This window comes from Ictalurus furcatus, chromosome 2, assembly GCF_023375685.1.
Source record: "Ictalurus furcatus strain D&B chromosome 2, Billie_1.0, whole genome shotgun sequence".
NCBI lineage: Eukaryota > Metazoa > Chordata > Actinopteri > Siluriformes > Ictaluridae > Ictalurus > Ictalurus furcatus.
Genome location: NC_071256.1, coordinates 25,012,821 through 25,040,729, shown reverse-complemented (window position 1 = coordinate 25,040,729; position 27,909 = coordinate 25,012,821). Strand labels below are relative to the sequence as shown.

At 38.5% G+C, this 27,909-nt stretch overlaps 1 protein-coding gene across 1 annotated transcript in view; it reads right to left on the bottom strand.

Annotated features, from left to right (window-relative positions):
* Positions 1–6,286: 6,286 nt before the first annotated feature.
* grb2b (growth factor receptor-bound protein 2b) overlaps positions 6,287–27,909 on the bottom strand; it is a 35,348-nt gene continuing 13,725 nt past the window's right edge. The window contains exons 3-6 of the mRNA XM_053610597.1: positions 14,858–14,955; positions 11,069–11,191; positions 8,420–8,588; positions 6,287–8,070 (exon numbers count right to left, since the gene is read on the bottom strand). Of these exons, the coding sequence (XP_053466572.1) occupies positions 7,885–8,070; positions 8,420–8,588; positions 11,069–11,191; positions 14,858–14,955 (576 nt within the window). The 3' untranslated portion in view covers positions 6,287–7,884. The remainder of the gene's footprint in view (positions 8,071–8,419; positions 8,589–11,068; positions 11,192–14,857; positions 14,956–27,909) is intronic.

Sequence of the window (27,909 nt, the reverse complement as noted above, 5' to 3'; positions counted from 1 at the left end):
CTAGTGTGTACTAGGAATGTGGGTGTGGAGTGCTCACTCTGCTTATAGACTTTACATTATAATAATAAGGATAAGGTGATAACACTGTTAACGTAACACACACATGTGCAGACTGTCTGCCAAAGCCCTCTGTCCTGAAAACTTTCCCATGTCAGAAAAGATACAGTTTTACCCCTGACTGTTACAATGTGCTGACACCGGAGACTCCTTTATATCAGTTTATAGGCAGCGTCCACCATAAAAGTCTGTGTGTAAGTTGTTAGTATAGAAATTACAATAACATATTCAAATCACATAAATAGAAACCTGTGATTTACCTTGTAGCCAGCACTACTATCATAGACAATTAATCAACATTAATCAACAATTAATCAGTCAGCCCCAGGAGATTCAGGAGATTTAACAATGTCATGGATAATGAGACGCGCCCTTCGTTCCAATTTATCATTCATTCATATGCGAATGTTTTTAGAACGTAAGATGAATGTAATGCAACATGTTTTACATGTAAAATAGTTCACGTTATTACAACCTAGTTCTCTTGTTCAAAGTAGTTCTAGTGTTCAGAAACATTTTATATCATTCATGTTCCATACCTGTCTGTTATATAGTTTTCTAAAAGTTATTTTAAAAAATCACAAGTTATGAAAAGTAATTAAAAAAGTAAAAAAAAAACCCCCACAAATGCAAAAAAAAAAAAAAAAAAATCTATCTATCTATCTATGTAACCGATTATAGATTAGGTATATAGGCAGAGAGAGAGAGAGAGAGAGAGAGAGAGAGAGAGAGATTTTATATAGAATAATCATTATAGTTGGCCTCCTTCAATATGCCGGGGTGTGTGTGTGTGTGTGGGGGGGGGGGGGGGGGGGGGGGGGGGTTGTGCCACATGATAGGGAAGGCTTGGGGGGGCTTTAGTTGGAAAAGGTTAAGAACCTCTGTTCTAGCCAATCCAAATAGAGAATTCAACTGCACTGTGATACAATGTAGTGGCCTGAGTGCAAGGGAGTCAGCAATGATCACAGTCCTGTATGGTAAGGGAAACCAGTGGTGAGGGGGCAGCTCCTAAATTCTCCTAAATCAGTTGCACGTGTTCAGCTTCAGATTGCTGTGACTGCACCAAAAATCCGGCAGCACAGGCACGTCACCATCTCGGCTCAGACCGATGACTCATGATGTATCACCTGCAAACATCAGGGGTTTAACAGAAAGAGGTAGTTCTGCACCAGTGTTCATGTTCTGCTGAAAGAGGCCACCACCATTAGGGAATACTGTTGCCATGATGGGGTGTACTTGGTCTGCAACAATGTTTACATAGGTAGTACGTGTCAAAGTAACATCCACATAAATCCCAGGACCCAAGGTTTCCCAGCAGAACATCACACTTCCCCCGCCAGCTTGCCTTCTTCCCATAGTGCATTCTGGTGTCATCTCTTCCCCAGGTAAGTGACACACACACTTGACAGTCCACATGATGTAAAAGAAAACATGATTCATCAGACCAGACCATCTTCTTCCATTGCTCTATGGTCCAGTTCTGATGATCAAGTGCCCATTATAGGCACTTTTGACAGTGAACAGGGGTCAGTATAGGCACACTGTGTTCTGACACTTTTCTATCATAGCAAGATTTAACTTTTCAGCAATTTTTGCTACAGTAGCTCTTCTGTGGGATTGGCCCAGAGGGGCCAGCCATTCCCCCCCATGCGCATCAATGAGCCTTGGGTGCTCATGGCCCTTGTCGCTGGTTCACTGGTTGTCCTTCCTTGGACCACTTTTGGTAGGTACAAACCACTGCATACCAGTCGTCTATATATCACAATTTGGACCTTGTCAAAGTTGCGTAGATCCTTACGCTTGCCCATTTTTCCTGTTTCAAACACATCAACTTCGAGAACTGACTGTTTGCTTGCTGCCTAATATATCCCACCCATTGACAGGTGCCACTATAACAAGATAATCAATGTTATTCACTTCACCGGTGTAAGAAACTATAGACTGCCTCTAAACAGATTGGAAAAAGCTCATCCCTGAAAAAGGCAGAATTAGCAATGGGACATTTTATCTGAGTCTCAGCAATATATCTATATCTATATCTATATATCTATCTATATATCTATATCTCTATATCTCTATCTCTATCTCTATATATCTATATCTATCTATCTATCTATCTATCTATATATCTATATCTATATCTATCTATATCTATATCTATATATATATATATATATACACACGAAATACCACCTAAAGTGCCATTCACACAGTTATAGCACGGCAGTGGCACATCAAGAACCATCCCTGAGCAAAGGGTTACGTGACCGTAATTATCATTCAGAAAGACATCTGTCTCGATAATCCTACCACCTCACCATTTGGGGTCAGACCTGTAACATCTGTACTGTGAGAACGGAAAGTGATCACATCAAATGCTCTCCTTAATTTACAGAGTGAAACATTTACATTATGTACAGGAAACATGGTTTGAAACAGTATAAAATGCCTGTGCTGATATTATTCGGGGTTCATTTTGACTCCGACGAACCCGAAGTGCTTCATGTACTTTGTCAGTGCCATGCTGTGACAAAGTTATTCTTCTTTGATATCTTTGACATCCTCTTCATTATTTTTTACACCTGTCAGTGGGTTTAATGTTATGGCTGATTGGCACATCTCACCCCACAGTGCAATTTCCAAACATTTTATAACACTATCTAACAGAATTGATGGTTTTTCAGAAGGAATGCAGAGTAAGAATTACATTGTACAGTGTAACTGCCTGTTCTACAGTGTATAATACTCAGTAAAACTCTTAATATGACTCAGATAAACTTATATATTATAAAAAAAATAATACAAACATTTTATATATTTTTTCTTCAGGTTAAAAGTTTGCATCATAAATGATCTTTTTTTTTTTTTTTTTTTAAATAGCTGAGGAACAAAAGGCATCACATATAAGCAATGACTGACATAGCGAGTGAACATTAGCTCTAATGCTTATTTACTATTAATACACAACTACTCTTAAAGATCAAAGAATGTCAAGCATGGTTACAGGCAGGACATGACTACTGTACTGTGACTAGTTAAAGCTAAAGCTCAATTTCAAAGGGAAACGGGAAATAAAATAAAATATAAGCTACATTCGACCATAAAACCACTAGAAGCTTGCAGGTGGTGTGGTTTAAACAGCCTGAGCTCTTATCATCATCATCAGCAGCACACATGGCAGGAGAAGTAGACTTCTTACTGCTTTTGCATATTTTATAACCACCACATCACCCAGCACAGCAGGCCACGCTGGTAAAAACTGAACTATTTTAAGACACAGCACTCATCTGATTCTTCACCACATTTAACATCATTTGAATAGAAAAACACAGAGCACTGCTCCGGGTTTTGATGTGAAGTAAAACACTTCAGATTAGACTTATACGAGTCGATTTCAGCCATAAAATTCAGGATAAAGCAGCCTGAGTACAACCCATGGGGTGGGGGGATAAAAAAAAATAAAAATGACACAATCTCAATTTAAGTGTTAATAATAAATTTCAGAATACACAGAGTAGAAATGTTCTCGTTCAGTCACTGTAATGAAATTAAGGGAAGTAGAAAACCACGATATTCTATTGACGCTTCACATTTTGCATTAGAAATTAAGGTAGAAACATAGTGATAAACTTAATCTCATCTGCAAAATCAAGAAAAACCCCTGCTTGCCAAGATGTCAGTAGTTGTATGTATAGTATGTTACAGAATGAGATTTAACAAAAGCAATAAATGTCATATGTATACATTTCAACACATTACTCACATAATTTTAGTCATAATTCAATTAGCATCTGAAAAGGAAGGAAATGAGGAAGTAAAAATATCCCCAAATCAAATAACTCCAAGAAATGTCCATCTTTATCTCAGGGTTGTGGTGGATGGGACGTCACTCCATCGTGGGACACCATCCACACACTCGTTCACACCACCTGCATGTTTGTTTTTGTTTCGGACAGTGAGAGGAAACCGGAGAACAAAGAGGAAACCCATGGGAACACAGGAAGCAGGGCTGGACATGCACAAGCTAACCTGAGCTGTAACCCAGAGTTTCTGGACACCTGACCATCACACTCACATGTGGGCCTTCCCCAAACTGTTGTACACACAAGTGTATAGAAGAAATGGTCACCAACCCTATTCCTATAGATCTACCTTCCTGAACACTTCAGCTCCATCCATAATTGTGTCCACCTGAACATCTAATCACTGCCGTAAGAAGTTCTCCTCCAACTAAAATAGGTGTGCTGGATTTTGGTTGGAGATGAAACCTGTTGGAAGGTAGATCTCAGGGAAGAGGGTTGGTGACGCTCAGTAAGTTTACATGGACAACAATAATCCAATTTTAACCCGATTAAGGGAATACTCTGATTAAGAAACTAGCATGTAAACAGTGACAACGTTTACATGGACAGCAGTAATCTAATTATTGACCTTACTCCGAGTAAGATAATAATGTGATTAAGGTGTTTACATGAGTCGCTTTTAGAATACTCCTCTCATGTACCCGTTTTACATGTTATAGAACATAGATCGATTAACAGCACACGTCATTACGTCGCCACGCCCCGCCATCCGACGTTCCCTCCAGAATTTCACGTATCAACATAGAGTTTGTCTTCGTTATGGTACCGTATAGTTTTGGGTGTATTTATTAAAGATTTTTACGAACGCTTCAAGTGCATTTAATTATTTGCCATGCTGTACGTGCAAATAGACAACTGCTTGAAGCTGTGGGCTGCGTCCCAAACCGCGTACTTACCTACTGTATAGTAGCCGAGATACATGTATTTCTCCTACTACAGGCCTATGGTAGGCAAGTACGTGATTTGGGACACAGCCGTGCTCTCTTGTTTGCCGTAAAACGGTTGAGAGCTGCCGTGTGTGATCGCGTTCTGTCACAAAATGTGGTGAAAACTCTCACATGACGTTAATAGTGTGATTAAGGTGTTTACATGTCTGTAATACACGCTGATAATGAGACTAAAACAGGAATACTCCACATGTCTTGATTTGATTTGTGTTTACTTCGAGTATGACTTTAATCGGATTAAGGTAATTAAAATTTGCTGTTTAAATGGTACTTTCTTAATCAGAGTATTGTCTTAATTGGGTTAATAGTGGGTTATTGTTGTCCATGTAAACGCACTGACTGATTATTGATGACTTTAATCCGGCTAAAGTCATACTCGAAGTAAACACAAATTGAATTAAGACATGTGGAGTATTCCTGTTTTAGTCACATTATCGACGTGCATTATAGACATGTAAACACCTTAATCACACTATTAACGCTGCGTGGGAATTTTCACCGCATTTTGTTACAGGACACGTACACACACGGCAGTGTTCAACCGTTTCACGGCAAAAAAGAGAGCACGGCTGCGTCCCAAACCATATACTTACCTACTATATACTAGGGGAAATACATGTATTTCAGCTGCTATATAGTAGGTAAGTACGCGGATTGGGACGCAGCCCACGGCTTCAAGCAGTCGTTTATTTGTACGTATAGCATGACAAATAATTAACTGCACTTGAAGCTTTCGTAAATTAAAATTGAAACACCCAAAACTGTATACGGTACCATAACGAAGACGAACTGTATGTTGATACGTGAAATTCTGGAGGCACGTCAGATGGCAAGGCATGGTGACGTAATGATGTGTGCTGTTAATCGATCTATGTTCTATAACATGTAAAACGGGAACATAAAAGGAGTATTCTAAAAGCGACTCATGTAAACACCTTAATCACAATACTGTCTTATTCAGAATAAGGTCAATAATTAGATTATCACTGTCCATGTAAACATAGTCACTGATTTAGATTAAAGCAGTTGTTAACCATGTTAGCACATTTTAACATACATATCCTTAAACTGCTGTACATTATTCTGACATACTATACAAAACCAACAATCCCTTAAAAGGCAGAGAACAGAAAACAATACATCACAAGATTTGTAGAATTTTATTTTTATTAATTGAAAAAAAAAAAACAACAACAAACAAAAAAACAAAGCAAATTAAAAAAAAAGTCCCCAAAAAACAATAACAAAAAAAGGAACTGTCAAAACATGTTCTTTAAGTAAGAGAAGGTGAGAGATTTAAATAGGAAGGATTGGTTCCATGTAGACACTGGTGCAAAGGGTGTCAAATGGGGAAGTGTGTTCAGGGAAATGTGATGAAACACCATCTCTCATTGTGGGTCTGACGGAACCAAACACACGGGCCAAAGCTACAGGCCAGAGACACTGACACACCAGAGAAAAAGGCACTAATTCAGAGAAAACAAAAAAAAAAAAAAAGTTTGGGGGGGAAAAAAAAACTACATAAAACAAAGAAATCAAAATGGCTGACATAGAAAGTGCTCAAAACACACAATAAGAATGGAGAGAAGGGGGAAAATAACAGGTACATGAGTAAAGCTGATATCTCTACTATTCACATACAAAGCCTCTTTATGGATTCGCATACTGGTATTATTGGTGCCAGTTTGGGGACTGGCAAAATAGATCGTAATGAAAGCTCAAAATCGCACGACTTTCAATCTTCTGCTTAAAATGTGTATACGTGCCTGTGCATATTGTTTGTGTGTGTATGCATACATGGTCACACATGGTTTTGACACTGTAAATAGATGCGCCTTTGAAAACTCGAGCGGGTGTGTGGTTCAGGACAGTGACCTTATTTCCCTCATGCTCATTTCTAAAGGTCTAAAGTCAGCTACATTCACGGCCCGAGGAAAAACCAAAACAAAACAAAACAAAAAACAAACAAAGTGGCTGCAGTAAATACCTTGGCTTCGAATGGTGGCTGGCCTCGCGACAATTTCACATTAGACAAACTCCTGCAGGATAAAACGGCTCTTACCTGCATGCATGTCACTGAAAGAGTCCTGATAAACAGTTACGTTTAAGAATATGCAGCTCCAAAACTAACTTTTTTCTTTCTCCAAACGAAATATGTGGCGAGTTAAATAGCATGCTGACATATCTGAGAAAACTCAGATCATAATTCATCAAAATTATACTGACTATTCAGCATGTCCCAGAGATACTCCGTTTCATCCAAAAAAAACCAACTGAACATAATTTACATCTGAACAAAAAAAAAAAAGTTTTGTGGAAAGATAAAACAGACAAACACATACAAATATATAATATATATCTCCTTAAAAATGGATTCTCTCTCTATGTATATTTTCACGGCCAAAAACTGATGTACAAAGTTCTTGTGCCTGTTCTTTCAGACTTTGCAACTTGTAATTAGCATCAATTACCTTTTTTTTGTTTTATTTTTAAAATGGCATCTATCTAACATGTGGTTGCTTTTTTTTTTAAATACATCTTTTTCCTTTTTTTTTTTTTAAAACATAAATTGGCCTCAAAATTTTCTGTTACAATGTGATTAAAACATGCAGCCAAAACTTAATGGAAGGACAATGCACTACAGTGAAAATGTGTTGAAGAGAAGATGGGGAGGCAGATGGAGCGGGGGAAACCTACACACAGGATTGTTGTGGTGTTAATTTGTGTGATGTGTGTGGTGCTGCTTAAGCTTAGGCTCGTTAGACCCTGGCTGCAAGCGTTCATAGTGATGCAATCAATAATTCTCAGGAATCAGCATTGATTTTCTTTTGCCCATTTGTCAAGGGAGAAATGAAACACACTCTTCTGACCTTTTTTTTTTTTCTTTTTCTTTTTTCAGTTTCCATTTTTCTCTTTTCACTCTGCAAACACAGGGTGTTAGAGGCAGAGGGGGACATTTAGGCTTATTTAAGGAGGGGTGTGTGTGTTTGGAAAGAAGGGACCTATACTTCTGGCGTTTACATGTTCCGGTTGACAGGTGTGACGTAATTACGCGGGAACATGCCTGTCTGGCTGTGGCATGCACCCTTCCACCAGTTAGGATCAGAGTTGTCCAGGACCTGGATGAAATCTCCGCGGCGGAAACCCAGCTCTCCGTCCTCCTGAGGGTCAAAGTCAAATAGGGCCTGCACGTATGTGGGGTGCTGCATGGACAGAGAAAGAAGTGCAGGAGTTAAAATGACATATAAAGACTTGAATACACTAATCACTTGTAACTGTCGTTTCCTCTGAAATGTACTGCATGCTAAACGCTCTAGACCAGGGGTGTCCAATCTTATACGCAAAAGGTCCCATGTGGGTGCAGGTTTTCATTCCAATCAAGTAGGAGCCACAGCCGATTCCACCTGTTTAATCAGTTGAGCTTGGCTTTCAGTAGAATCAGGTGTGGCCTTTGCTTTCCGGCTAAGGCTGAACACTTCTGCTCTATTAGCTCTTAAATATAAACAGGTAATACAGCTCAATGCTGAAAACTTTAGGTTCTTGCTGACTGACCTGTGGCACCTGCTCGATGTCACGTAGAAAGATCTGTTGGTTTCGAGACACTGAAGTTGAGCGGTGATAATCCACCAGCTCGTTGAGGGAGTTGAACTTTACAACCCACAAAAAGTACTTTCCTGCCCCATCACGCAACACCTTGAAGTGCTGCACGTCATTGCCGAACCTGCAGCGAGGGAGGGAGAGAGAGAGGGAGAAAGAGAAAGAGGGAGATAAGGAGAGGGAGAAAGAGTGAGAGAGAGAGAGAGAGGGAGAGAGAGAGAGAGAAAGAAAGTGGGGGAGAGAGAGAGAGAGAGAGAGAGAGAGAGAGAGAGAGAGAGAGAGGGAGGGAGAAAGACAGAGAGAATGTAAGTGTGAGCGAGCGATACTCCAAAGTTTTTAAACCTAGTATTTAATCAGCAATATCTGAAGCATATGGATGATGACCATCATCAATAAGCCTTGAATGGAAAAGAATGGAAAGTACAGTTCTGCTAAGACATGTAAGACTTTCTCTGATGGCAATCTTATCCCTAGATGTAGTATTATTAGTGTGGACTGCTTGCAGTTTTGAAATTGAATGACATAGTGGCTGCATATTTCAAATGTTTATTGAAGGAATTGAACAGCTTGCCCTTAGAGGTCCGTTATGAGTCAGCGACTTTTCCATTCTTTTCATAGTAACGTGTCACGGAAGCATGTCAACACGTTATCACTGTTAATCACGCAAATGTTACTGATGCACTGAATGGAAGAGGTTGAAATAACAACATTACAGTGTTCCTTTAAGGAGGTACACGCCAACCTTATCTTCAACACTCCAATTATAGTGCCAGAATATAATCTAGTAATAAAATGTATTCAAATGGTGGACTGTGCAATGACCTTATCTGAGAACACAGAAATAAACCCAGAATCTCTCTCCTCTTCCAGCCAGTCATGTGTGGTGGTGGAATAATTACACTGATGAAAATCAACTGCTGCTTTGCATATGAAACTGCACGAGAGACCAGAAAAGATTACACAGAAGCCGACAGCGTGCGTGTACACACACACGAAACAGAGGTGGATTAAAGACCAGACTTAAAACTGGGCTGTGGGTAAAGGGTAGGCTAGGAGAACTGACCACTAGAGGTCAGCTAAAGGCCTACACGCCTCCTGTACATGAATTTACAGTGAGGGCAAATAAGTGTTTAGACACTTTAGTTTTTCTAAGTTCTATACTTCCAGTGTACATCCCCAATTTAAATTTATACACCATGTCATTTGACTTTATGAACTTATAAACGTACTTATAAACATGTATGTATTCATAAAAATGTATGTTTATAAAAGGCAAAATTAATAAGGGAAAAAGTATGCAGTCTCTAGATAGATAGATAGAGAGAGAGAGAGAGAGAGAGTTCTCCTAAAGTTCTCAGTGACACAACCATTAAACAACACTTGAACTAAAAATGCTATAGAGCCATAGCAAAGTCCTTAAACATCCCTGTCAGTACAACCGGTTCTATAACGAGCAGGTGGATAGTTCACGGAAGAACAACTAATCAACCCTGGACAGAAGTGCCATGCAAGATTTCACAAAGTTCTGTCAGGCTACTGATAAAGAAAGTAAGTAAGAAGGAGAGTTACAGGTTGATGTGAAAGCAGCAGGAACAACAATTACACAGAGAACAATAAGCAATGAACTGCACCACAATCATCTCCGTTCTTACGTCCCACACACTGAGACAAATCAGAAGTCTTTTGGAGCAATATACTCTGGGCAGACGAAAACAAAAATAGAGCTCTTTGGCAATAATTCAGCTTGTTTGGGGAAAGAAAGGTTGTGTGTATGTTCCCAATAACACCATGCTCAAAGTGAAGTGTGAGAGCATCGTGACACGGGGCTGCGTCTCTGCAAACGGTACTGAGGCATCACATTTCATCATGAATGGAGCAATGTACCGGGACATATTAGATTCCAATTTAATCTCAGTGGCCAAGAAACTGAATTTACAGAGAAGATGTAGGTTTCAACAAGACCCCAAACATACAGCCAAAATAACTCAAGAAGGCCTAGTCAATCTTCTGAATGGAGTCCCCCTGATTTATGGAGGATTTTAAAATGGCAGGACCAACAGTGGATCCCTCGTGTCCCTGGGGAATTGAAGACAATCTGCTAAGAGAAAAGGGCCAAAATTGAACCACAATGCTGCAAAAGCGTAATTAAATCTTACCGTAAGCGTCTTGATGCTGTAATTGGCAACAACGGCTTTGAAAAAGTATAATGCTGGGAATTTGTGGTGTCTGAAATACAATCCCCCGGTCAGTTTCGTTTTTTTAAAAAGATATTATTTTTATGCTTATGAATACATATTTTTTGTTGTTGATATTTGTAAATAAAAAATAAAAATTGTATGCGTGTCTACAAACCCACTGGAAGTATAGTAAATAAAACATAATTGCTTATTTCCACTCTGTATTCACTCCAAGTCTTTCCGGATTGACAGACAGACAGACAGAGACACACGGTTCTAGACAAGAGCCGTGTCTGAGTGGCCAGCATAAGTAAACCCCACATGATCTCAGTTTTAAGAAAAAAATGAAAAGCTGAGAGAGGATGCAAAAGATGGTGCAAAATATCCAGTGTGATGAGGTATGAGCTCCAGGTATGAGGTCACTCACTTCACAGACAGGGAGAAGTCTCCAGGCGCACTCTCGCTCTCTCGGATAAGGAAAGCTCCATCGTGCCTCTGTTTGTTCAGCAGCTCCTCTGCTCTCGCCCGAGGAATCCTCCCAAAGAACCACCTGCGCGCACACACACACACACATTGAGACAGAGAAAATACGAGACTGACTGCTATAATAAATTCTCAGAAATGCTTGGAGATCTGCTCATCTGTTCTGATAATATATCAAATTGAAATAGGGTGTGAGGGCTTCACTATAATACCTACAACTAATACTTTTACACTCCACAAGCATGATGGTTTGAGTGATTTCAAACATGCGCCAACAGAGTGCTGGTGATGGTCAGTGACTGGTTGAGACTCGTGTCCATATTTTAAAATCAAAACATGTATGCAAAGCTTGACTTTTCTAGGTGGAAAAGTTCTAGCATGCTTTTTCCCTGGAACATTTACCGTACAGTGCAATGAGGAAGTGGCTGTGAGGTTACTCACACAGGACAACTGTCTGCATGCCATTCCACAGATTTGCATCATAGGGGTGATAAGGAACACACTGGCACTTCTGGGGAACATGCCAGTGCAACACACAAGATCCATAAAACCCAGCTGTCCTGTCTGTAGTAGCCGCTCCCTTTCCTCTGCCTAAGACTGGCACAGTCGTACAAAAACATACAAATGGCTGACTAGCAGAGGAAAGAACTACCATGCCCATCTTCCTGGAGAAAACTGGCTGCCAGTGACGCCAATATTCAAACATGGCTAAAAATAAAGGTAGGCTCATCAGCATAAAAGAAAAGGCTTATTCACACAACAAAGTAAAAATAAATAAATAAATAAATAAATAAATAAATAAATAATTCAGATTTATCTACTTGGAGGAGTAAATTAAACATGTGGCTAAAAAGGCAGATTAGCATAAGTAGAGATGAGTTTTAAAGTGTTTTAAGCATTAATGTGGATCAGACCTTCGTGAACTTTCAGCTCTCGCTTAAGGTGCATTTAGAGCAGGGGTGACAACCATACGGCCCACGGGCCACAAGCAGTCTGATCAAGGTGCAACAAATGACCTTAGAACGCTCTGAGTAAAAATAACCTTCTGGATCATAATTGAACTGAAAGATTCAGAAAAACAAGTCTCTGTTATTTCACTAGGGGGCAAGATAGAGCAATAAACTCGGCTACGTATAAAATGTGCTAATAATATGTACTTCTTCATTAGTAAACTATGAATTAGTCACTGTAGACCCTGTCTTTTCAAACAAGCTAATTTAGGGGCTTCACAGCGATAGCACTGTAGGCTTAGGCAATCAAAACTTTTACATTCTATAATTTGTACCTTTCAAATAAAGGCTGACTAAAAAACACATTTAAGAGTTGTTTATGTGTCACTGACTGAAAATCTAATATATTATATGAAAATATTAAGCAACAGATCACATTTCAGACCAAAAACAATCAAACAAACCCCCAGAAGCGATGTCTGACAGCAAAAGCCTACAGATTAAGTGTGGCAGATTCTCCATGATGTGTTTAGGCGGGGAAAAACCCCCCAAACGTACCAGCCAATTTCTTTATTATTTATTTATTGTTATTGTTCTTTAATTTCTTTAAAACTGCACAAAATGTACCTGAGACCACTAATGCATTTTTAAGTGCTATGCACCAAATACTGCCATAGCATAGTTTACTGCTGTTTATAGAAGATTTTTCTTAAATGTTGAAAACATTAATTGCATTATTTTTTGAAGGCATCTTTGCTTTACGGCATTTCTGCATCTCATTTAATCGAATCCGTGTTCATCTAATTGAATTTATTCTCGGATATTTTTACTATTCTTTGGTACCATGTTGAATGAACAACTAAACGAACCGAACTTCGTAGTTATATCTGCTTTTGCAAAGACAAACCAAATGTAACTCCTCCTACATTTAATAAATATATTAATCTTCAAAGACGAATGCACGAGCCAGTGTAACAGGCAGCTCCAATGCTGTATGAACCGCCCTGTTTATACTATTATAGGCATAAAAATACAGATGTTTACCTGCTGTAAACAGCCATCTGTATGTTCTAACAACTGACAACTGCCGCTGAGCGCTGAAAAAAGTGATGATTTAATCTAACGATTTCATCAGATGTAGCTTTCAGTGCAGTCATAGACAGTAAAGATTACACACTCCACAGATTCTCTCCAGTTCGATACTTCTTTTGCTCCTGTATCACTTCCAATGTATTTGATTCCGGATTAAGCAAATGACAGCATGCTGGAAGGAAGACTAGAAGATGAGAGAAAAGTCACTAAACATGAACGGTAAGTGATTCTCAGGTGATGACGATGGTGGTGATGTTTCTCATGGCGCCGTATGCAACAGTGCGGATACAGCAAGAACAGATCCTGTGTTCTGTTGTTTCATGTTGCTCTCTTATGTCATGTTCTGTGTGGGTTTGTTTTCTCATACATCCATACCATAAATAAAAAGTACATCTAGTATAAGGAACTAAACCATTATGCCACCCAGTAAGAGTGACAGGGTATCTGCAGGTATCAGCACTTCAAATTAAATACTTTTTACAGCATATATAAGACATTTCCAAAAACATTAAGACCTGCGTGTCACTTCAATCATGCTACACGATACATCCGCTATAATGGATTGTGTTCACGCATATACATCAATTTCTGCGTTTAAGTAAACTATAGCAGGGTAAACTTCTATGGAGGTAGACCAGAGTAAATATACTTTTTGCATTACTACTTGCTCCAACAGTGAAACAAAGAAAAAAATTCCAGTAATTCCTTCCCATGACTTTCCAAGAGAGGAAAAAAACAAAATAAAACTATAGATAGATGGATTACGGCAGTCAGAAGAGAAAAAGGATGTCAAATGTACCATCACTCCTTCAGCAGTTGTGTTCGAAACCCCCTCGCAGCAGTGTTTACTAGTATTTTTTTTTGTTTTTCTTTACAAATACACAACTTCTTGTCAAGAAAAAAGAAACCACCTTGCTATTTTGTAATATTACGATTGCACTGAATAATACTTAATTCACTTTTCTCCGTTAGAGCCTGTGGCTTTTATTTTGGTGGAAAACTGCAGGAAGACCTCCATTAGTTGGAAACAGTTTTTTAATTCGCTTAAACCTGATACCGATCAGGTGTAAACCTTTGCCCGCAAAAACGTTTGAGATTATGCTAACGTAAAGCCAAAGTGAATCTGGCGCGTGTCGGGTCTAAATGCAGGTTATAAGTGACTCAAACTCACAGCACAGACAGAGATGAAGTTGGCGTGGAGCGGCGTTTCCTGTGACATGAGCCGCTCTAAAAACACTGATGAGCTGCGCACACTCCGAGTGCGACACGGTCACACGGCTTTACCGTTTCCACAAGCAACGAGCCAAAATAACATCTTTACGGTGTTGGTTTGTTTGCACTCTTAAGACCTTTGAATTGTGGATTTAAGACATTTTAATGCTTATTAAGGCCTTATTTTTACATGAAGGATTTTAAGACATTTTAAGGATCGGTGGAAGCTCTGGAAGACAAGACATAACACATAGCCGTGCTTTAGCTCTGTTTGGCCCGTCAATGTTAACACCCAAAGTGATACTTGCTAATGCCATGAGTAAACACTCTAGAAGATTTCACACTACTTCATCCTTACAACGCACTCACTGCACATATTCAGACCCGGCTAAGCTCATAAAGTGACAAAGTGTGGAGTGAATCTCTAGCGCCGGTGGTGGGATGGAGGAGATGGGAACGGATGTGCGAGTCGTACTTACGGGTGTGCTTTCATTTCTATGTAGTTCTTGGGGATGAAGCCATCTTTGCCGTTCAGCTCTGCCTTGTACCAGTTCTGGTCACATTCTTCATTTAATACCTGCAGGTAAGCAAGAGTTATTACAGGTTAGTTTAATGCGTGTAAAGAAAGCATATACAAGTATTCCCTGACACTGCGAGTACATGAACATTACACGTGAAAACAATAAGAAAGTAAGCAATGGAAAAAAAATTTAAATCAGAGGGCTCGGTGTGAGAGCTTCAACCATTTCAAAATCATAAGTTGTGCAATTGGCTGTACACACAAATAGGGTGTGGTGTATCTGTTTGATGCATGGGTACACTGATAATGCACACCATGTCCATGTTCAGTTTCTATGGTGTTTTTTGACTTATGACCACAAACCACAAGCCCATCACACACTTTGGAGACAAATGAGTATTTAGGAGACTGACCATAAGTCTTTAAGCATTTCTAACTACTAAAAACTCTTTCTTCTTCTCCAAAATACAATGCAAAACCATTAATGCAGCTTGCTTTGTAGCACGGAGTCTGGGAGGGAACGTTAAAAACAAACGAACCCCAAAACCTTCCTCAACTTCCGCCAAAAGCTCCTTCCGCCAAGGAGCTTCATGAGCTGTAACGGCATGATGGAAAACTCCCCTTCATATATATTCACTGCTGTATGACTGACACCTATGACATCATGAGACTGATACAAGATTAAAAGCAGGTGCTATGGCTTGCTGTGAAACCGACGGGGTGCAAATGAAACCAACGCATGCTACATGATCATAGGAGCTGCATGATGCGACAGCAGCTTGACTTAACGAGGTAGCATCTATATAATGCGAAGATGAAGAGTGGGCTAAGGCTAAAAGCCAAATCTCTTATTTTGTACCATTGCATAAAGCTAAATATTTACGTACACTCCATATACTCTTTTGCTTATGTACACGTTTGACTAAAAAACAAGATTTAAAAAATAAATAAAAGCATCATCAACAATTTTCACAGCACACAGCTAATCTTGCTCTGAAACTGAACTATGACCAATTACAATTTATAAATAAACTACCATCCAAGGGGATCTTAAGCGTCTTCAGCCAATCAGACTAACAAAACCGCTTCAACTATACAAACATGTCAACAAGCAGCACCATTAACAGCAGCTTTACGTGGTCTCACTACAACTGGAATCATTTCTAACTGTAAACGGTCTTTACAGTCGTCAAAGTAGTCAGCATTTTATACTTTCAGTATTAAAATTTCAGTATCAAAAGCCAGTATTTATTTATTTATTTATTTAGGTCATTTCTGAATAAAGAACACTATGGTTGAAATTTGCCCACATACCCGGTGCTTCTATTGGCATTTGTGTTGAATTATTTTACAATTAGCCACATAAGCTATACAGCTAACTTTTTTTTTCTGCAATGACTTTGCACTATGTAGGCAAAGGTTTGTAAGTTGTAAGAGCTCAGGGCATTTATGTGGGCTGGGTGCACATTTTAGATTTTAAGAAATATTCAAATGCAAATACGAACAAAGCCAAAATAAGAAATGGAGGAAATGGAGATTGCAGTACGCTTCCTGTGCTAAGAGCATTGTGCAAGTGAGGGGTGTAAAGTTTACGTTCTGTGTGTCTCCAAACATGGAGCCAACAAGAGAAGACTTGGAAAGGCGACACTGACGTTAAACCACTCACGGCTCACAAAAAATCCCGATGATGACAGTTCACCATGATTAACTCTTCAGTGCTCCACAAACCAGAAGAGACTACAACGCTCATCCCAACCATAAACACAGAGACACAACACCTTTTTCATTGCTGCACACATTTTTTCTTTGATTTCTTAAACCATGGCATGATGTCTTCCAGTCCTAGGAAAATACTTCCGCATTTGGCTTTTACACACACGCGCAAGCACACGCCACCGAACATCACAATCTCAAGAGCTTTGTTGATTCCTCACCTGCTGCCAAAGCTAGGAAATGTTTTTGTATATATTTCCTGCACTATTCCACATTGTCTCTGTTTAGGGTTGAAATGTGTATTTTTGCACTGGGACAATTCGATTTGTTGGCGCATGGCCTGGTGGTGGTAGCGTCCAATTTATCCCCAATAACAAACAAATGGAAAATTGTAACCAAATCAACACACAAATCTTGACCACATGCCCTGAAACACAGTGGTTTTTGTCCTGAAACAAGCACAGTGGTAGTTCAGTGGTGAAGTGTCTGTGCTCTCACAGCACTGACTGACAAAAAGCCTATTAAAGACTTCTGGAGCTTGTCATGTACAGATGATGCGCCTGCTTCTGGTGGATGAAGACTTTAAGGTACCGCAGATTTGGTTTCACCATGACTAGACGCCCACCTCAATACAGGAAACCTGCTCAAAGTCTCCCTTGCGGTTAAAAAGAAGAAGGAAAGAAAAAAAAGCACTTATCTGACTTCACCCACGTCAGTGTTCTCAGTCAAGTTTATAAAAGGGATGATGTGCATCACCACTTACATTTGTTCACAGAAAAACTTTAAATTCCTACATTTACAGGATCTGGATGAGCCCCTTGTCCTCAGCAAATTACAGAAGTGTTCAGTAGTCTCCATTAAATACTTATTCTCATCCTTGTACAAATAGGTCCAGCTCTAAGAATTACCATCAACCCAAAACCCTGTTAGAGAAGAGTATAATTCCTGATAAGCATGGAGTGAGGATACTCAACTACATGCCACTAAAGATGTAGTGTTCATGATCTGATTAGAGGAAAAGTCTCAAAGCAACAGGGGAAAAAAAAGAACTTCAGAAACAAAACCTGTACACTCATTTCCAATCAAGAATTACAAAGGCCTCCAAAGGTACTACATTACAAAACGGATCCAAGGCTTTTGCTTTCTCTTGTCTACTGTAATGCCTCGCTTACAAGGCTACCTGAAACCTAACTACTATACTAGAGCTTACTACACAGAGTAGAGCACACAGAGTTTACAACACACCATGAATAGAGAACCAATTACACCAGTTTTATCATCGCTGCACTAGTTTCCTGTTTATATAACTGACTATAAATGTTATTACCAGGATTTAAATCTTCATGGCTAGCTGAGTGTATAACAAACTGTGCTCCGAATTGTGCTTTAAGATCATCCAGCGCTCCTCATCTCCACAGTCTATACATGTGAAGCTTAAAAAGTGCAGCAAAGATCTGGAACACGTCACCGTTAAATATCCATCAGGTTTATTCAGTTTTCTTTCAATTTCAGCTAACGTGACTTCTATTTCCCTCTGCCATGATTCTTTCATTTCAGCTTGTATTTCTTCTCCTTCTATTTACTTTCATTTGTGGATTTCTTCCTCATTACTCTTTGTATTATGCTTTATTTTATCATGTTTACTTGGTTTTTAATTTTTGCATTTGATTCTATTATTGTTTTTTTCATTTTCAGACATATCTATGTTCTTGTTTATGATAGCTGTAATATGCCTGTTGAGGTGGGTGGATAAAAAAAAAACAAAAAAACAATAAATTACAAAAGAAAGAAAAATCAGTCTAATAGCTCTGAAAAGACCAAGCCATTGGTGAGTTGGTTTTCCCCAGTCATCCATCCTAATGGTTTAAACGCTGAGATACAGTGCCCACAACTATTATTGGCACTCTTGGTAAATATGAGCAAAGAAGGCTGTGAAAATTTTTCTTTATTGTTTAACCTTTTGATCTTTTGTTAACATGTTTCTGCAAAAACACTCTGCTCTCATGGACAAACAATTCACAAAAAGTTTATATACATCACCTTTGTTAAATATAGGTGTGCAACAATTATTGGCACCCCTATGAATTCATGAGAGAAAAATATATTTGAAGTATATTCCTATTGATATTTTATATTTATTTTTTAGTACACCTGGGTGACTAGGAACAGTAAATTGTTCAACAATGACTTTTGACAATGAGGGGTTAAAATACGAGGTAACACATTCCCATAGTCATTCATAACAATGAATAAGACCAAGGAATATATTTTGATGTGTGGCAAAATGTTGTTGAGCTTCACAAAATGGGAAGTGGCTATAAGAAACTAGCTAAAGCATTGCAAATGATATGAATCAACCTAGAATTGGACACATGTCTATATTGTCTTAATGCACTGTAAAGAGAACGGTTCGAGTGGCCAAAAAATCTCCAAGGATCATAGCTGGAGAACTGCAGACGTTAGTTGTGTCAGAAAGTCAGAAAGTCTTTAAAACCACAATCCGAAGTCACTTACATCACCACAAGTTTTTTGGAGGGGTTTCATGAAAAAAGCCTCTACTCTCATCCAAAAACAAACTCGAGCATCTTCAGTTTGCCAGACACTACTGGAACTTCAAATGGGATCGGGTTCTATGGTCAGATGAAACCAAAATAGAGCCTTTTGGCAATAAACACCAGAGGTGGTTTTGATGTACACAGAGAGGTAGCCATGGAAAAGTACCTCATGCCCACGGTTAAATATGGTGGTGGCTCTTTAATGTTTTGGGACTGTTTTTCTGCCAGAGGACCTGGACATTTTGTTAGGATACATGGCATCATGGACTAAATGAAAACCTGACTGAATCTGCCAGAAAGCTTAAAATGGGCCGTGGTTGGATCTTCCAGCAGGACAAAAATCTAAAACATGCATCAAAATCAACACAAAAACGGCTTACTGACCACAAAATCAAGGTCCTGCCATGGCCATCTCAGTCCCCTGACTAGGAACCCATAGAAAACCTGTGGGGTGAACTGAAGAGGCGAGTCCACCAACGTGGGCCTCGAAATTTGAAGAATCTGGAAAGATTCTGTATTGAGGAATGTCTCAGATTCCTTGCCATGTATTCTCCAACCTCATTAGGCATTATAGGAGAAGACTCAGAGCTGTAATCTTGGCAAAGGGAGGTAGCACAAAGTATTGACAAAGGGTGCCAATAATTGTTGCACACCTATATTTAACAAAGATATTTGTTTTTGGATAAACGTCTGTTCTGTTTGCAACTGTTTGATATCCATGACAGCAGGGTATTTTGTGATCTTTTGAACAAAAGATTAAACAATAACAATTTTTTGTTGAGATTGGTACGGCCAAAAACGCTTGATTTTGCTGCAGCTTTTAAAAACAATGTATGATGCAACGTGCAGTTTTTTTTAAAGCTTTTTTTTTTCAGAAAACTATTTGAATTGGTGAAATTGTAATTACACTGAATTGTTTTACACAATCTTTTGCAGTGATGTTTGTTGGTAAATGAGACCGTTTAGCTGTAATCGTAGTCGATGCACTTGAATCAAAGAGGGCTTTGACTTAACGTCTGCTGTGGTAATGTCACATGACACACCTAAAAAAATTTCAAGCTCCTCCAAATGTTGAGATTGCTTGATTTTGCATTCATTTCTGCAATCACAATATCGCAGTATCCTGGAGGGACTGTCAGGATATGAAAAGTATGTTGCCATGTATCATCACACTACCAAAATAGATTAGATTAGAACAGATTTCTTTACTCGTACCATGTGTGTGGCTGTCTTTAGCCTTCCTCTGTATGTCACACTGACATCATGTTGTACTAAAACGAGCATTTGCCAGCATTGCTTATGGAAAAATATGTAACCAAGAACTGATATGTTTGGTAGTACTGGTATGATGTGACCGATTACTTTGGAGAATTAAAATCAAATATTGATGAGGCATTTAATCAGAATATAGATCATGCTGCCTTACAGGATCATTTCGGTCAATAGCTCTGCTAGCTAGAAAGGAAATATGTGCAATGATGCTACAGTGACGGCACAATTACGTTATCAACTAAGCTTGTATAACAGTGGCAGATTTTATAATCAGCTGGAAGAAGAACAAGAAGCAGCAGCAGAAGCAGCCTTTATTTGTCACATATACAGGTATACAACATCACAGTGAAATTCTTTTCTTTGCATATCCCAGCTAGTTAGGAAGCTGGGGTAGGAGCACAGGGTCAGCCAGGATACAGCGTACGTGGAGCAGAGAGGGATCAGAGCCTTGCTCAAGGGCCCAACAGTGGCAGCTTGGCGATGCTGGTGCTTGAACCCGACCTTCTGATCAGTAACCCAGAGCCTCAACTGTTGACCCACCCTGTGTCTAACAACATGGTGGCAGTTTGAGAGGGCAGAACCAACACCGCAGCTAACTTTCCCTGGCCCAAGGATCTGCTGCAAAAACAATTCATACAATTCAAAGGCAGGAAAACGGACAATCAAGTCCTGCATTGTTTCAGCTTGTCTCTACACTATAGACAATTAATTCAATTGAATATTAATTCATTCACTGAGAATACAGGTGGAATGAATCATTGTGACATAATGCATCACGATGAAAAGATGTAAAACTATGCATCGTGGAACTGTGTGATATCAGCATACTAACAATTATGCATGTAATACAATGAACTCTGAACACCAGGGGTCCCAATCTGCACAACCCATAGTGAAAACATACAAAGGGCACGCTAGTCATGTAATTCTTCAGTGGAGAGTCTACGAGATTATGAATCAACTGCACTTATGAAGCATATTACACACTATAAGGTTACATGACCGTGTTAAAAGGAGCGCTTCAGTAGCTTTCAGATGACACCAGTCCCGCTCCCTGTGATTGATGGTGCCCCAGAAACAGGCTGCAGAATCCAAACATTTTAGCCGACTTTGGAGCTCCATTTCTGCGACAGAGTCCCCTGTGTTTGAGTCGATCATTTTCCATATGCCCAGGTCAGACACTTGGTTTATTCAATCAAACGTTTTTGGGAGAATTAATAAAATAAAATTAAGATAGGGTAAACCTGGAGTACATTTGTAGCTAATATAATTTAGTTATATAATAATTTATTTATATATATATATATATATATATATATATATATATATATATATATATATATATATATATATATATATATATATATATAACACTGCACATTGTTTTGGATTGTTTATTATACAGAAATAAACAAGAGTCAGTCATAAACTTTCTGAGAAAGGAACTAAATAGAATCATTTCTATAACTGAGGGGAAAGAATATATACTTATACTATACTGTAATGTAAAGTAACGCATTACATTCTACACATTTCAATTAACCACAAACCCTGAGATAGTGCATGAGGATGCTGAGCTGCTTTCTCTTTCCTCACCCCCATCGTTTGATCCTGCTAAGCTGCAACAACAGAGACAGTTTCTATTTCTGTGCTTGAAGTCAGGGATAATCTTGTCCACAGCTGGTTGGGCCTCCTGCTGCTACCCAGAACATCAATAATAAATAAATAAATAAATAAGCCACATCAGGGTATCATGAGGATCAATCATTTGACAGCATTAACAAAATCTGGTGAAACATTTTTGCCAGCTGCACTATTTGAATAAATTTATTTATTTATTTATTTTATTAACGTATGACCTAGTGATCTCCATATGGATGGATAACAGACAACGTACAGCATAACCGTAGGACAAAAATACAGAATATAAAAGAAAGAATTATTAAAGTTTATTATATACTATAATAAAGTATATAATAAATTGAAATCGAAAAGGGGAGCCACTTGTATCTTTCACACGGCACTACAACACTCCAGCACGTGACTCAGCAGAAGGTTGCCTCAGCACAGCTGTACACTATAATAAACAGTAAAGTACACTACACAAGGCTTATCATAATAGCTACGCACAATTATAACTCCTCTCACAACGCTGTGTGTTAGTACCAGCCTCTCCACAGCTTCATTCATCAGTACTTGGAGAAGTTTCTATACAGAACACAGCATTACAAGAATCAGACATTTAAAATGTGACAGGTTTTTGGGGTTCGTTAAATAAATGTCTAGCTCAAAAGCAAACACAGCAAATGTGTGTCTGGCCAACTGTCAGCCTAGGTTTAATCCAAGCCTGGGTTACAGAAAGCAACTGAGATGTGCAACTGCTCTGTTAGCAAAGAACGGGCTTCCATTGTGTCCTGATCAAGGCAAGAGATGAAGTACTACCTTAAAATGTATATGCACAAAGCTGAAACACAAAACACAGACTTGCCAAGCATGTACATTTTTTAACGAGGTTTTATGGTAACCATTGGACACGTTCAGTGGTATCTGACCATGCTGTCAAAAATGGCTGCATCTAGGGCTGCAACGAACGATTATTTTCATAATGGATTAATCTGTCAATTATTAGTTGGATTAAAAGGCGTTTTTATTTTCTGTATTTTTATTGAAAAAATGTTATCACATTTTACCCATTGTTGTCCTTGAAAAAAGGCTATGAAAAAAGTTATTAAATGTATCTATGGGGATTATGCTATACACTGTGTAAAGGATTAAAAAATAAATTTACATAAAAACAACTGATTGTCCACAAGTTTTAAAACAGAAGTTAAATCACTATATTAAAAATGCTAAAAAAGAAAAACAGTGTTAACTGGTAAGAGGTTGAATGTTCTGCAGTAACACACATTCACTCATCTGAACACAGTTTCTTTATTCTGTAAATGTAAACACTTCTTACATTTATATACAATTACATGTTCTAACCGCGTTACAGTTACTCCTCTCATAAAACATATTTGATCAAATGAATATTTTAGTCAGTGTTATTGTGCTTCCTTTCTATTACGCGCTGTGGACTCGCGCTCATTCAGTGAAGTTTAATGGAGACTCGCTCGCTATCAGGACGAGCCTTTATGTAAAATAGAAATACTGGCGTGAATTTCTAACGTTTACAGATATGGATATAAAGGTAAAAATGTCATTTCTGTGCTGAAGAAAACACGTCTGGAACACGTTAAACAGCACACGCAGCCACGTTAATACACTTACGAGTTTGTTTGAAAAGCTTAATATAAAAACACTCATGTTTCGGATGACCTGGATCGTGCACTTTTCCCACAGCAGCTCACTCCGTGACCTCCGCTGTTTTATTCATACAAATGTGTTTTTCACCATTGTGAATCCACAGTGACGTCACAGACCCGACTAATCCATTCTAATCAATTCTATGTCGATCATTTTAATTATCGATTAGTTGTTGCAACCCTAGTTCAATCACATTCTTTTCATCATTAAATTTATTTGTAACATTAGATTTTAGCCTGTTTATTCTGTCTGTCAAAAAAAGTGCCGTTGTAACTGTGTCAAGATTTTTCAGTGACCTGCCTAATAAATATAGATTAGCTATGCACTTGTCTACACTTAGTCAAACATGTATTAATATTACGTTAAACATGCATGCAACTTCTGAATGATGCATAAACAAACTTTTTAAAAAAAAAAAAAAAAAAAAAAATTGAACAGATTCAAGTGACTAATGAACATCTAGCACCGCTTATGCAAGACCATATGCCCCAACCCAACCCCGAGGCCTGGCCTCAAGACAGAATAAGACCTGCCACACAACCAACTAGAGGAATCAGATCTGGGGCAATGCTGCCATTACACCATCCAATACAAGCATTAATATGCTTACCATGAAGTCAAAATGAGAAAGACCAGGCTAACAAACGATAGTTTCGTGTTCATCGGCCACTGCCCGAAGTCGACTGAGCAAATCACATGACCCCAAGCCACTGAAACCTCAAACATAAAAAGAAAAACTTAACTCACAGCAGAGCTCCAGTAAAAGAAGACGGAGCTCGATGACTATAGCGCAGCAAAAGGCTCAACCTGATTGACTAAGAGTGACTAAGCCTCATTTCATAAACAGGATGTCAGTTTTAATATTATTCTTGGACATCTTCCACACAAGAGGCTTGTGCTCACTCGTCACCCCCTCTGTAGGGATGCTTAAACGGGTGGCAGGTTTCTGCTGAAATTACTGCAATTTATCTAAAACACAGGTTTGATTAGAGTTAAGTGACAATCTCACACGATGTGCACGCGATCAGCATTTCAGATGACGAAAGCCCAGTCAAAAAGACAAAAGTAGAACATTATTCATTGCCATTCATTATTCATAGCCATTATTTATCTCTTTGGTGGCATCTTATTTGTACTCTTCCTTTGGATGTCAAAGAAACATAATGAGGGTGCTTTTATTGGAATCACATTGTTTTCTGGCAAGCTACATAAAGCAAAAACTAAATATAGCTACAAAACAGTTTTCAAAGACAGGATGTTGGTCATCAAAACAAACATGTATATTATTCGACAGCCAATACTGATGATTCCAGAAATGAAGATCAGTCAGTGATCTGCACTGACCTGGATACAAGATGACTCGTGTCTTTCTGTTCATAGAACAATAATTTTGACATACACTTGTTTTTCAAAGTGCTTGAAAGTTTTGTAGAATTTTTGACATTTCTGCATAAATATTAACCGGATCATACCGGATCATTTTTGCTCAATAAATAATTAATCAAGTAAAATTTTGTGTCTTGTTTCTTTAATTGGGTTCTCCTTGTCTACTTTTTGGATCCGTGTGAAATTCCGATGATGTTTTAGCTCATATTTATGTAGAAAGAGACAATTCTAAAAAGGGGGGGGGGGGGGAAGTCAAGGGATGTATCATGTGATCAAATGAGAAATAAAAAGAAGGTCAGCAATGGGCCATGTGGTTTATCTAGTTACAATAACGTTACATTAATACGAAACTACTTCTTAAAACAAGGAGGGTTGGAATAAAAACAAAACAAGACTCAAATAAGTTTTGAAAAGATTTAGAGGGTTTTGCATTCCTTGATCTTTTCAGCCTGCATGCTCAGGAAGGATGTTAATATCCTACACAGTTTTTGCGTTATTACCATTTCAACACGTGTTAAATTACTCAATAAATGTGTTTTTAAAAAAAAGAAAAGAAAAAAAATTCACACGAAAGACCAACACGTGCTAAATTATTGACCGATCAAGTTGCGGACTGTGCTGCTGACGTCAACATCCGACTCTGAACTCGCCTCAAACTGAAAGTTCGTTGCTTTGACCTTTTGATTGTGACCGCAGAGTCGGAGTCCTGAGGAGGGGAAACCAAATGATGACCGGTAAGTTAGCATTCATCACTATTTAGTGTAAACGTTGCTGAAAAAGCCTGGCCGAGTTTGTGATATTTAAGCAGAGATCTCTCATAAATGTATTCACTGGAAAACTCAGCGAGTGATAATTAACTTTACCTATCGTGACGGCTTCAACAGTGAATATCATGTACTGCTCCCTGAGTGTTGGTGTTCTACTTCTACAGTAGTGTCATGTGTTTATGTTGGCTGTGAAATATGGGCTGAGATTATTTTATAATTCTGAGTCTGCATCTCATCTGAGGCTCCGAGTTAGGGTTATCTAGCTGGATGCTGTCACCAGTAGGGATGAGTGATGCTAACGTAGACGCTCACCTGAGTTAATAACATTACTTTAGCATACAGCTTGTGGTAATGTTAGACATTCCCGTTCCCTTTTTGAAAGTTAACGATAGCGTAGCATTACAGCTGTTCACCATGATGTAATACAGAGAGTGGGTTAATGTTAACTACATTTAGCAAGTGTTTTGGACAAGGCAAGTTGTAGTAATTAGCATTAGGAGGACAGGTTAGAGCAGTGTTTCTTCATGTATTTGGTGAATGTTAATGCTGGTTAACAGGTGCAGACAGTCAGTGACTAACAGAACTTAGCTAGCTCAGTAATGTCGAGGCCACAAGTTCTTCACAAAGTTAACATGACAAAAAGAGAGGCTGGGGTTTAGGTTGTAATGCTTTCCACTATCTCTGCAACGTTGGTTGACTTTAAATAGGTTTTGCAAAAAAATTGGCGTTGAGGTGCTAAAGGCTGGAAAATAAATATTCACAAATTAGCTAGATTTTCCTGGTCAGGCTACAGTGCCATTTTGTTCATTAGGAGAGTCGAGGGCACAATTCCAAAATTACACAATTTGGGATTCCGTAATGCAATTTTCTCACTTAAAACCCAAAGGCATTTGTCCATATTTTGTAGCAAAAAACTAACCAACACTCTTTTCACTCTTTTACAGCTTTTCACATGGAAGGAAGTGGGACTCTTGTCTTCCTAGATGGCAGGGAGATTTGTAAGAAGATGCAGCAACTCCAATTCTTACATCTGTCAAAAATTTAAATGTCACCTGAATTTCATGCAATTGTTTGTTTATTTTGGAAGCATTTTAGTAGAATTTTAGCATACAAACAAATTGCATTTTAGGATAATTGTAGGAAAAAAACATCTGTTATTTTTTAGAGACATCTTTGTGTAGAAATGTTTAACACACAGCATGTATTAAATGTACTAACACTGTGTTGAAAGCAACACAAAATGACTTATCTAAGCTGATCTAAACCAGATGTTTAACAAAAGGATAATTAGGATTAATTCTATACAATATCATTAAGGTTTATAAATTTAACGGGGAGAAAGAAAAAAAAAGAAGAAAAAAAATCTAACTTAATTGTGTCCATACATATGCATAGAAATAACGAAAGCTCTAATAATAATAATAATAATAATAATAAGAAGAAGAAGTAGAAGAAGCAGAAAGAAGAAGACAGAGGAGGAAGAAGCAGACAAGCAGAAGAAAAAGGGGAAGGAAAAGGAGGCGGAGAAGTAGAAGAAATAGAAGAAGAAATTGAACATGCAAATATCTGTACTGACCTTCGGAGCATTTTAAACCGCTCTGTAATCATAAAATGTATTGACTCTACAGGAATTTCCCAGCTACGTTCTGTGGCCATTAGTACTTTCCCTACATTTGGATTGTAATTAAAATGCACACAGTTGCAGCAGGACTACTGCCTACTTACATTATTTAGACCAAATGTAATGAAAGTTAAATTCCCCAATCGCTAAGCAAACACCAAAACGTACAAAGAAAATTAAGGTGTGAGCGAGTGATGTTGCACACACACTGTTTCACGTAAAACATGTCAGTGAGGCATTACATATAGAGCGCTTTCATCCAGAGCAATTTTCACCCACACCTGATTACGAGTCTCTTGCTGGAGAAAACCAGAAACAGCAGCATTTGCTCTCAACTTTCAAATTGTGCAGTACAAATCAGTACATCAAAATGCACATGAGCCATCATTCA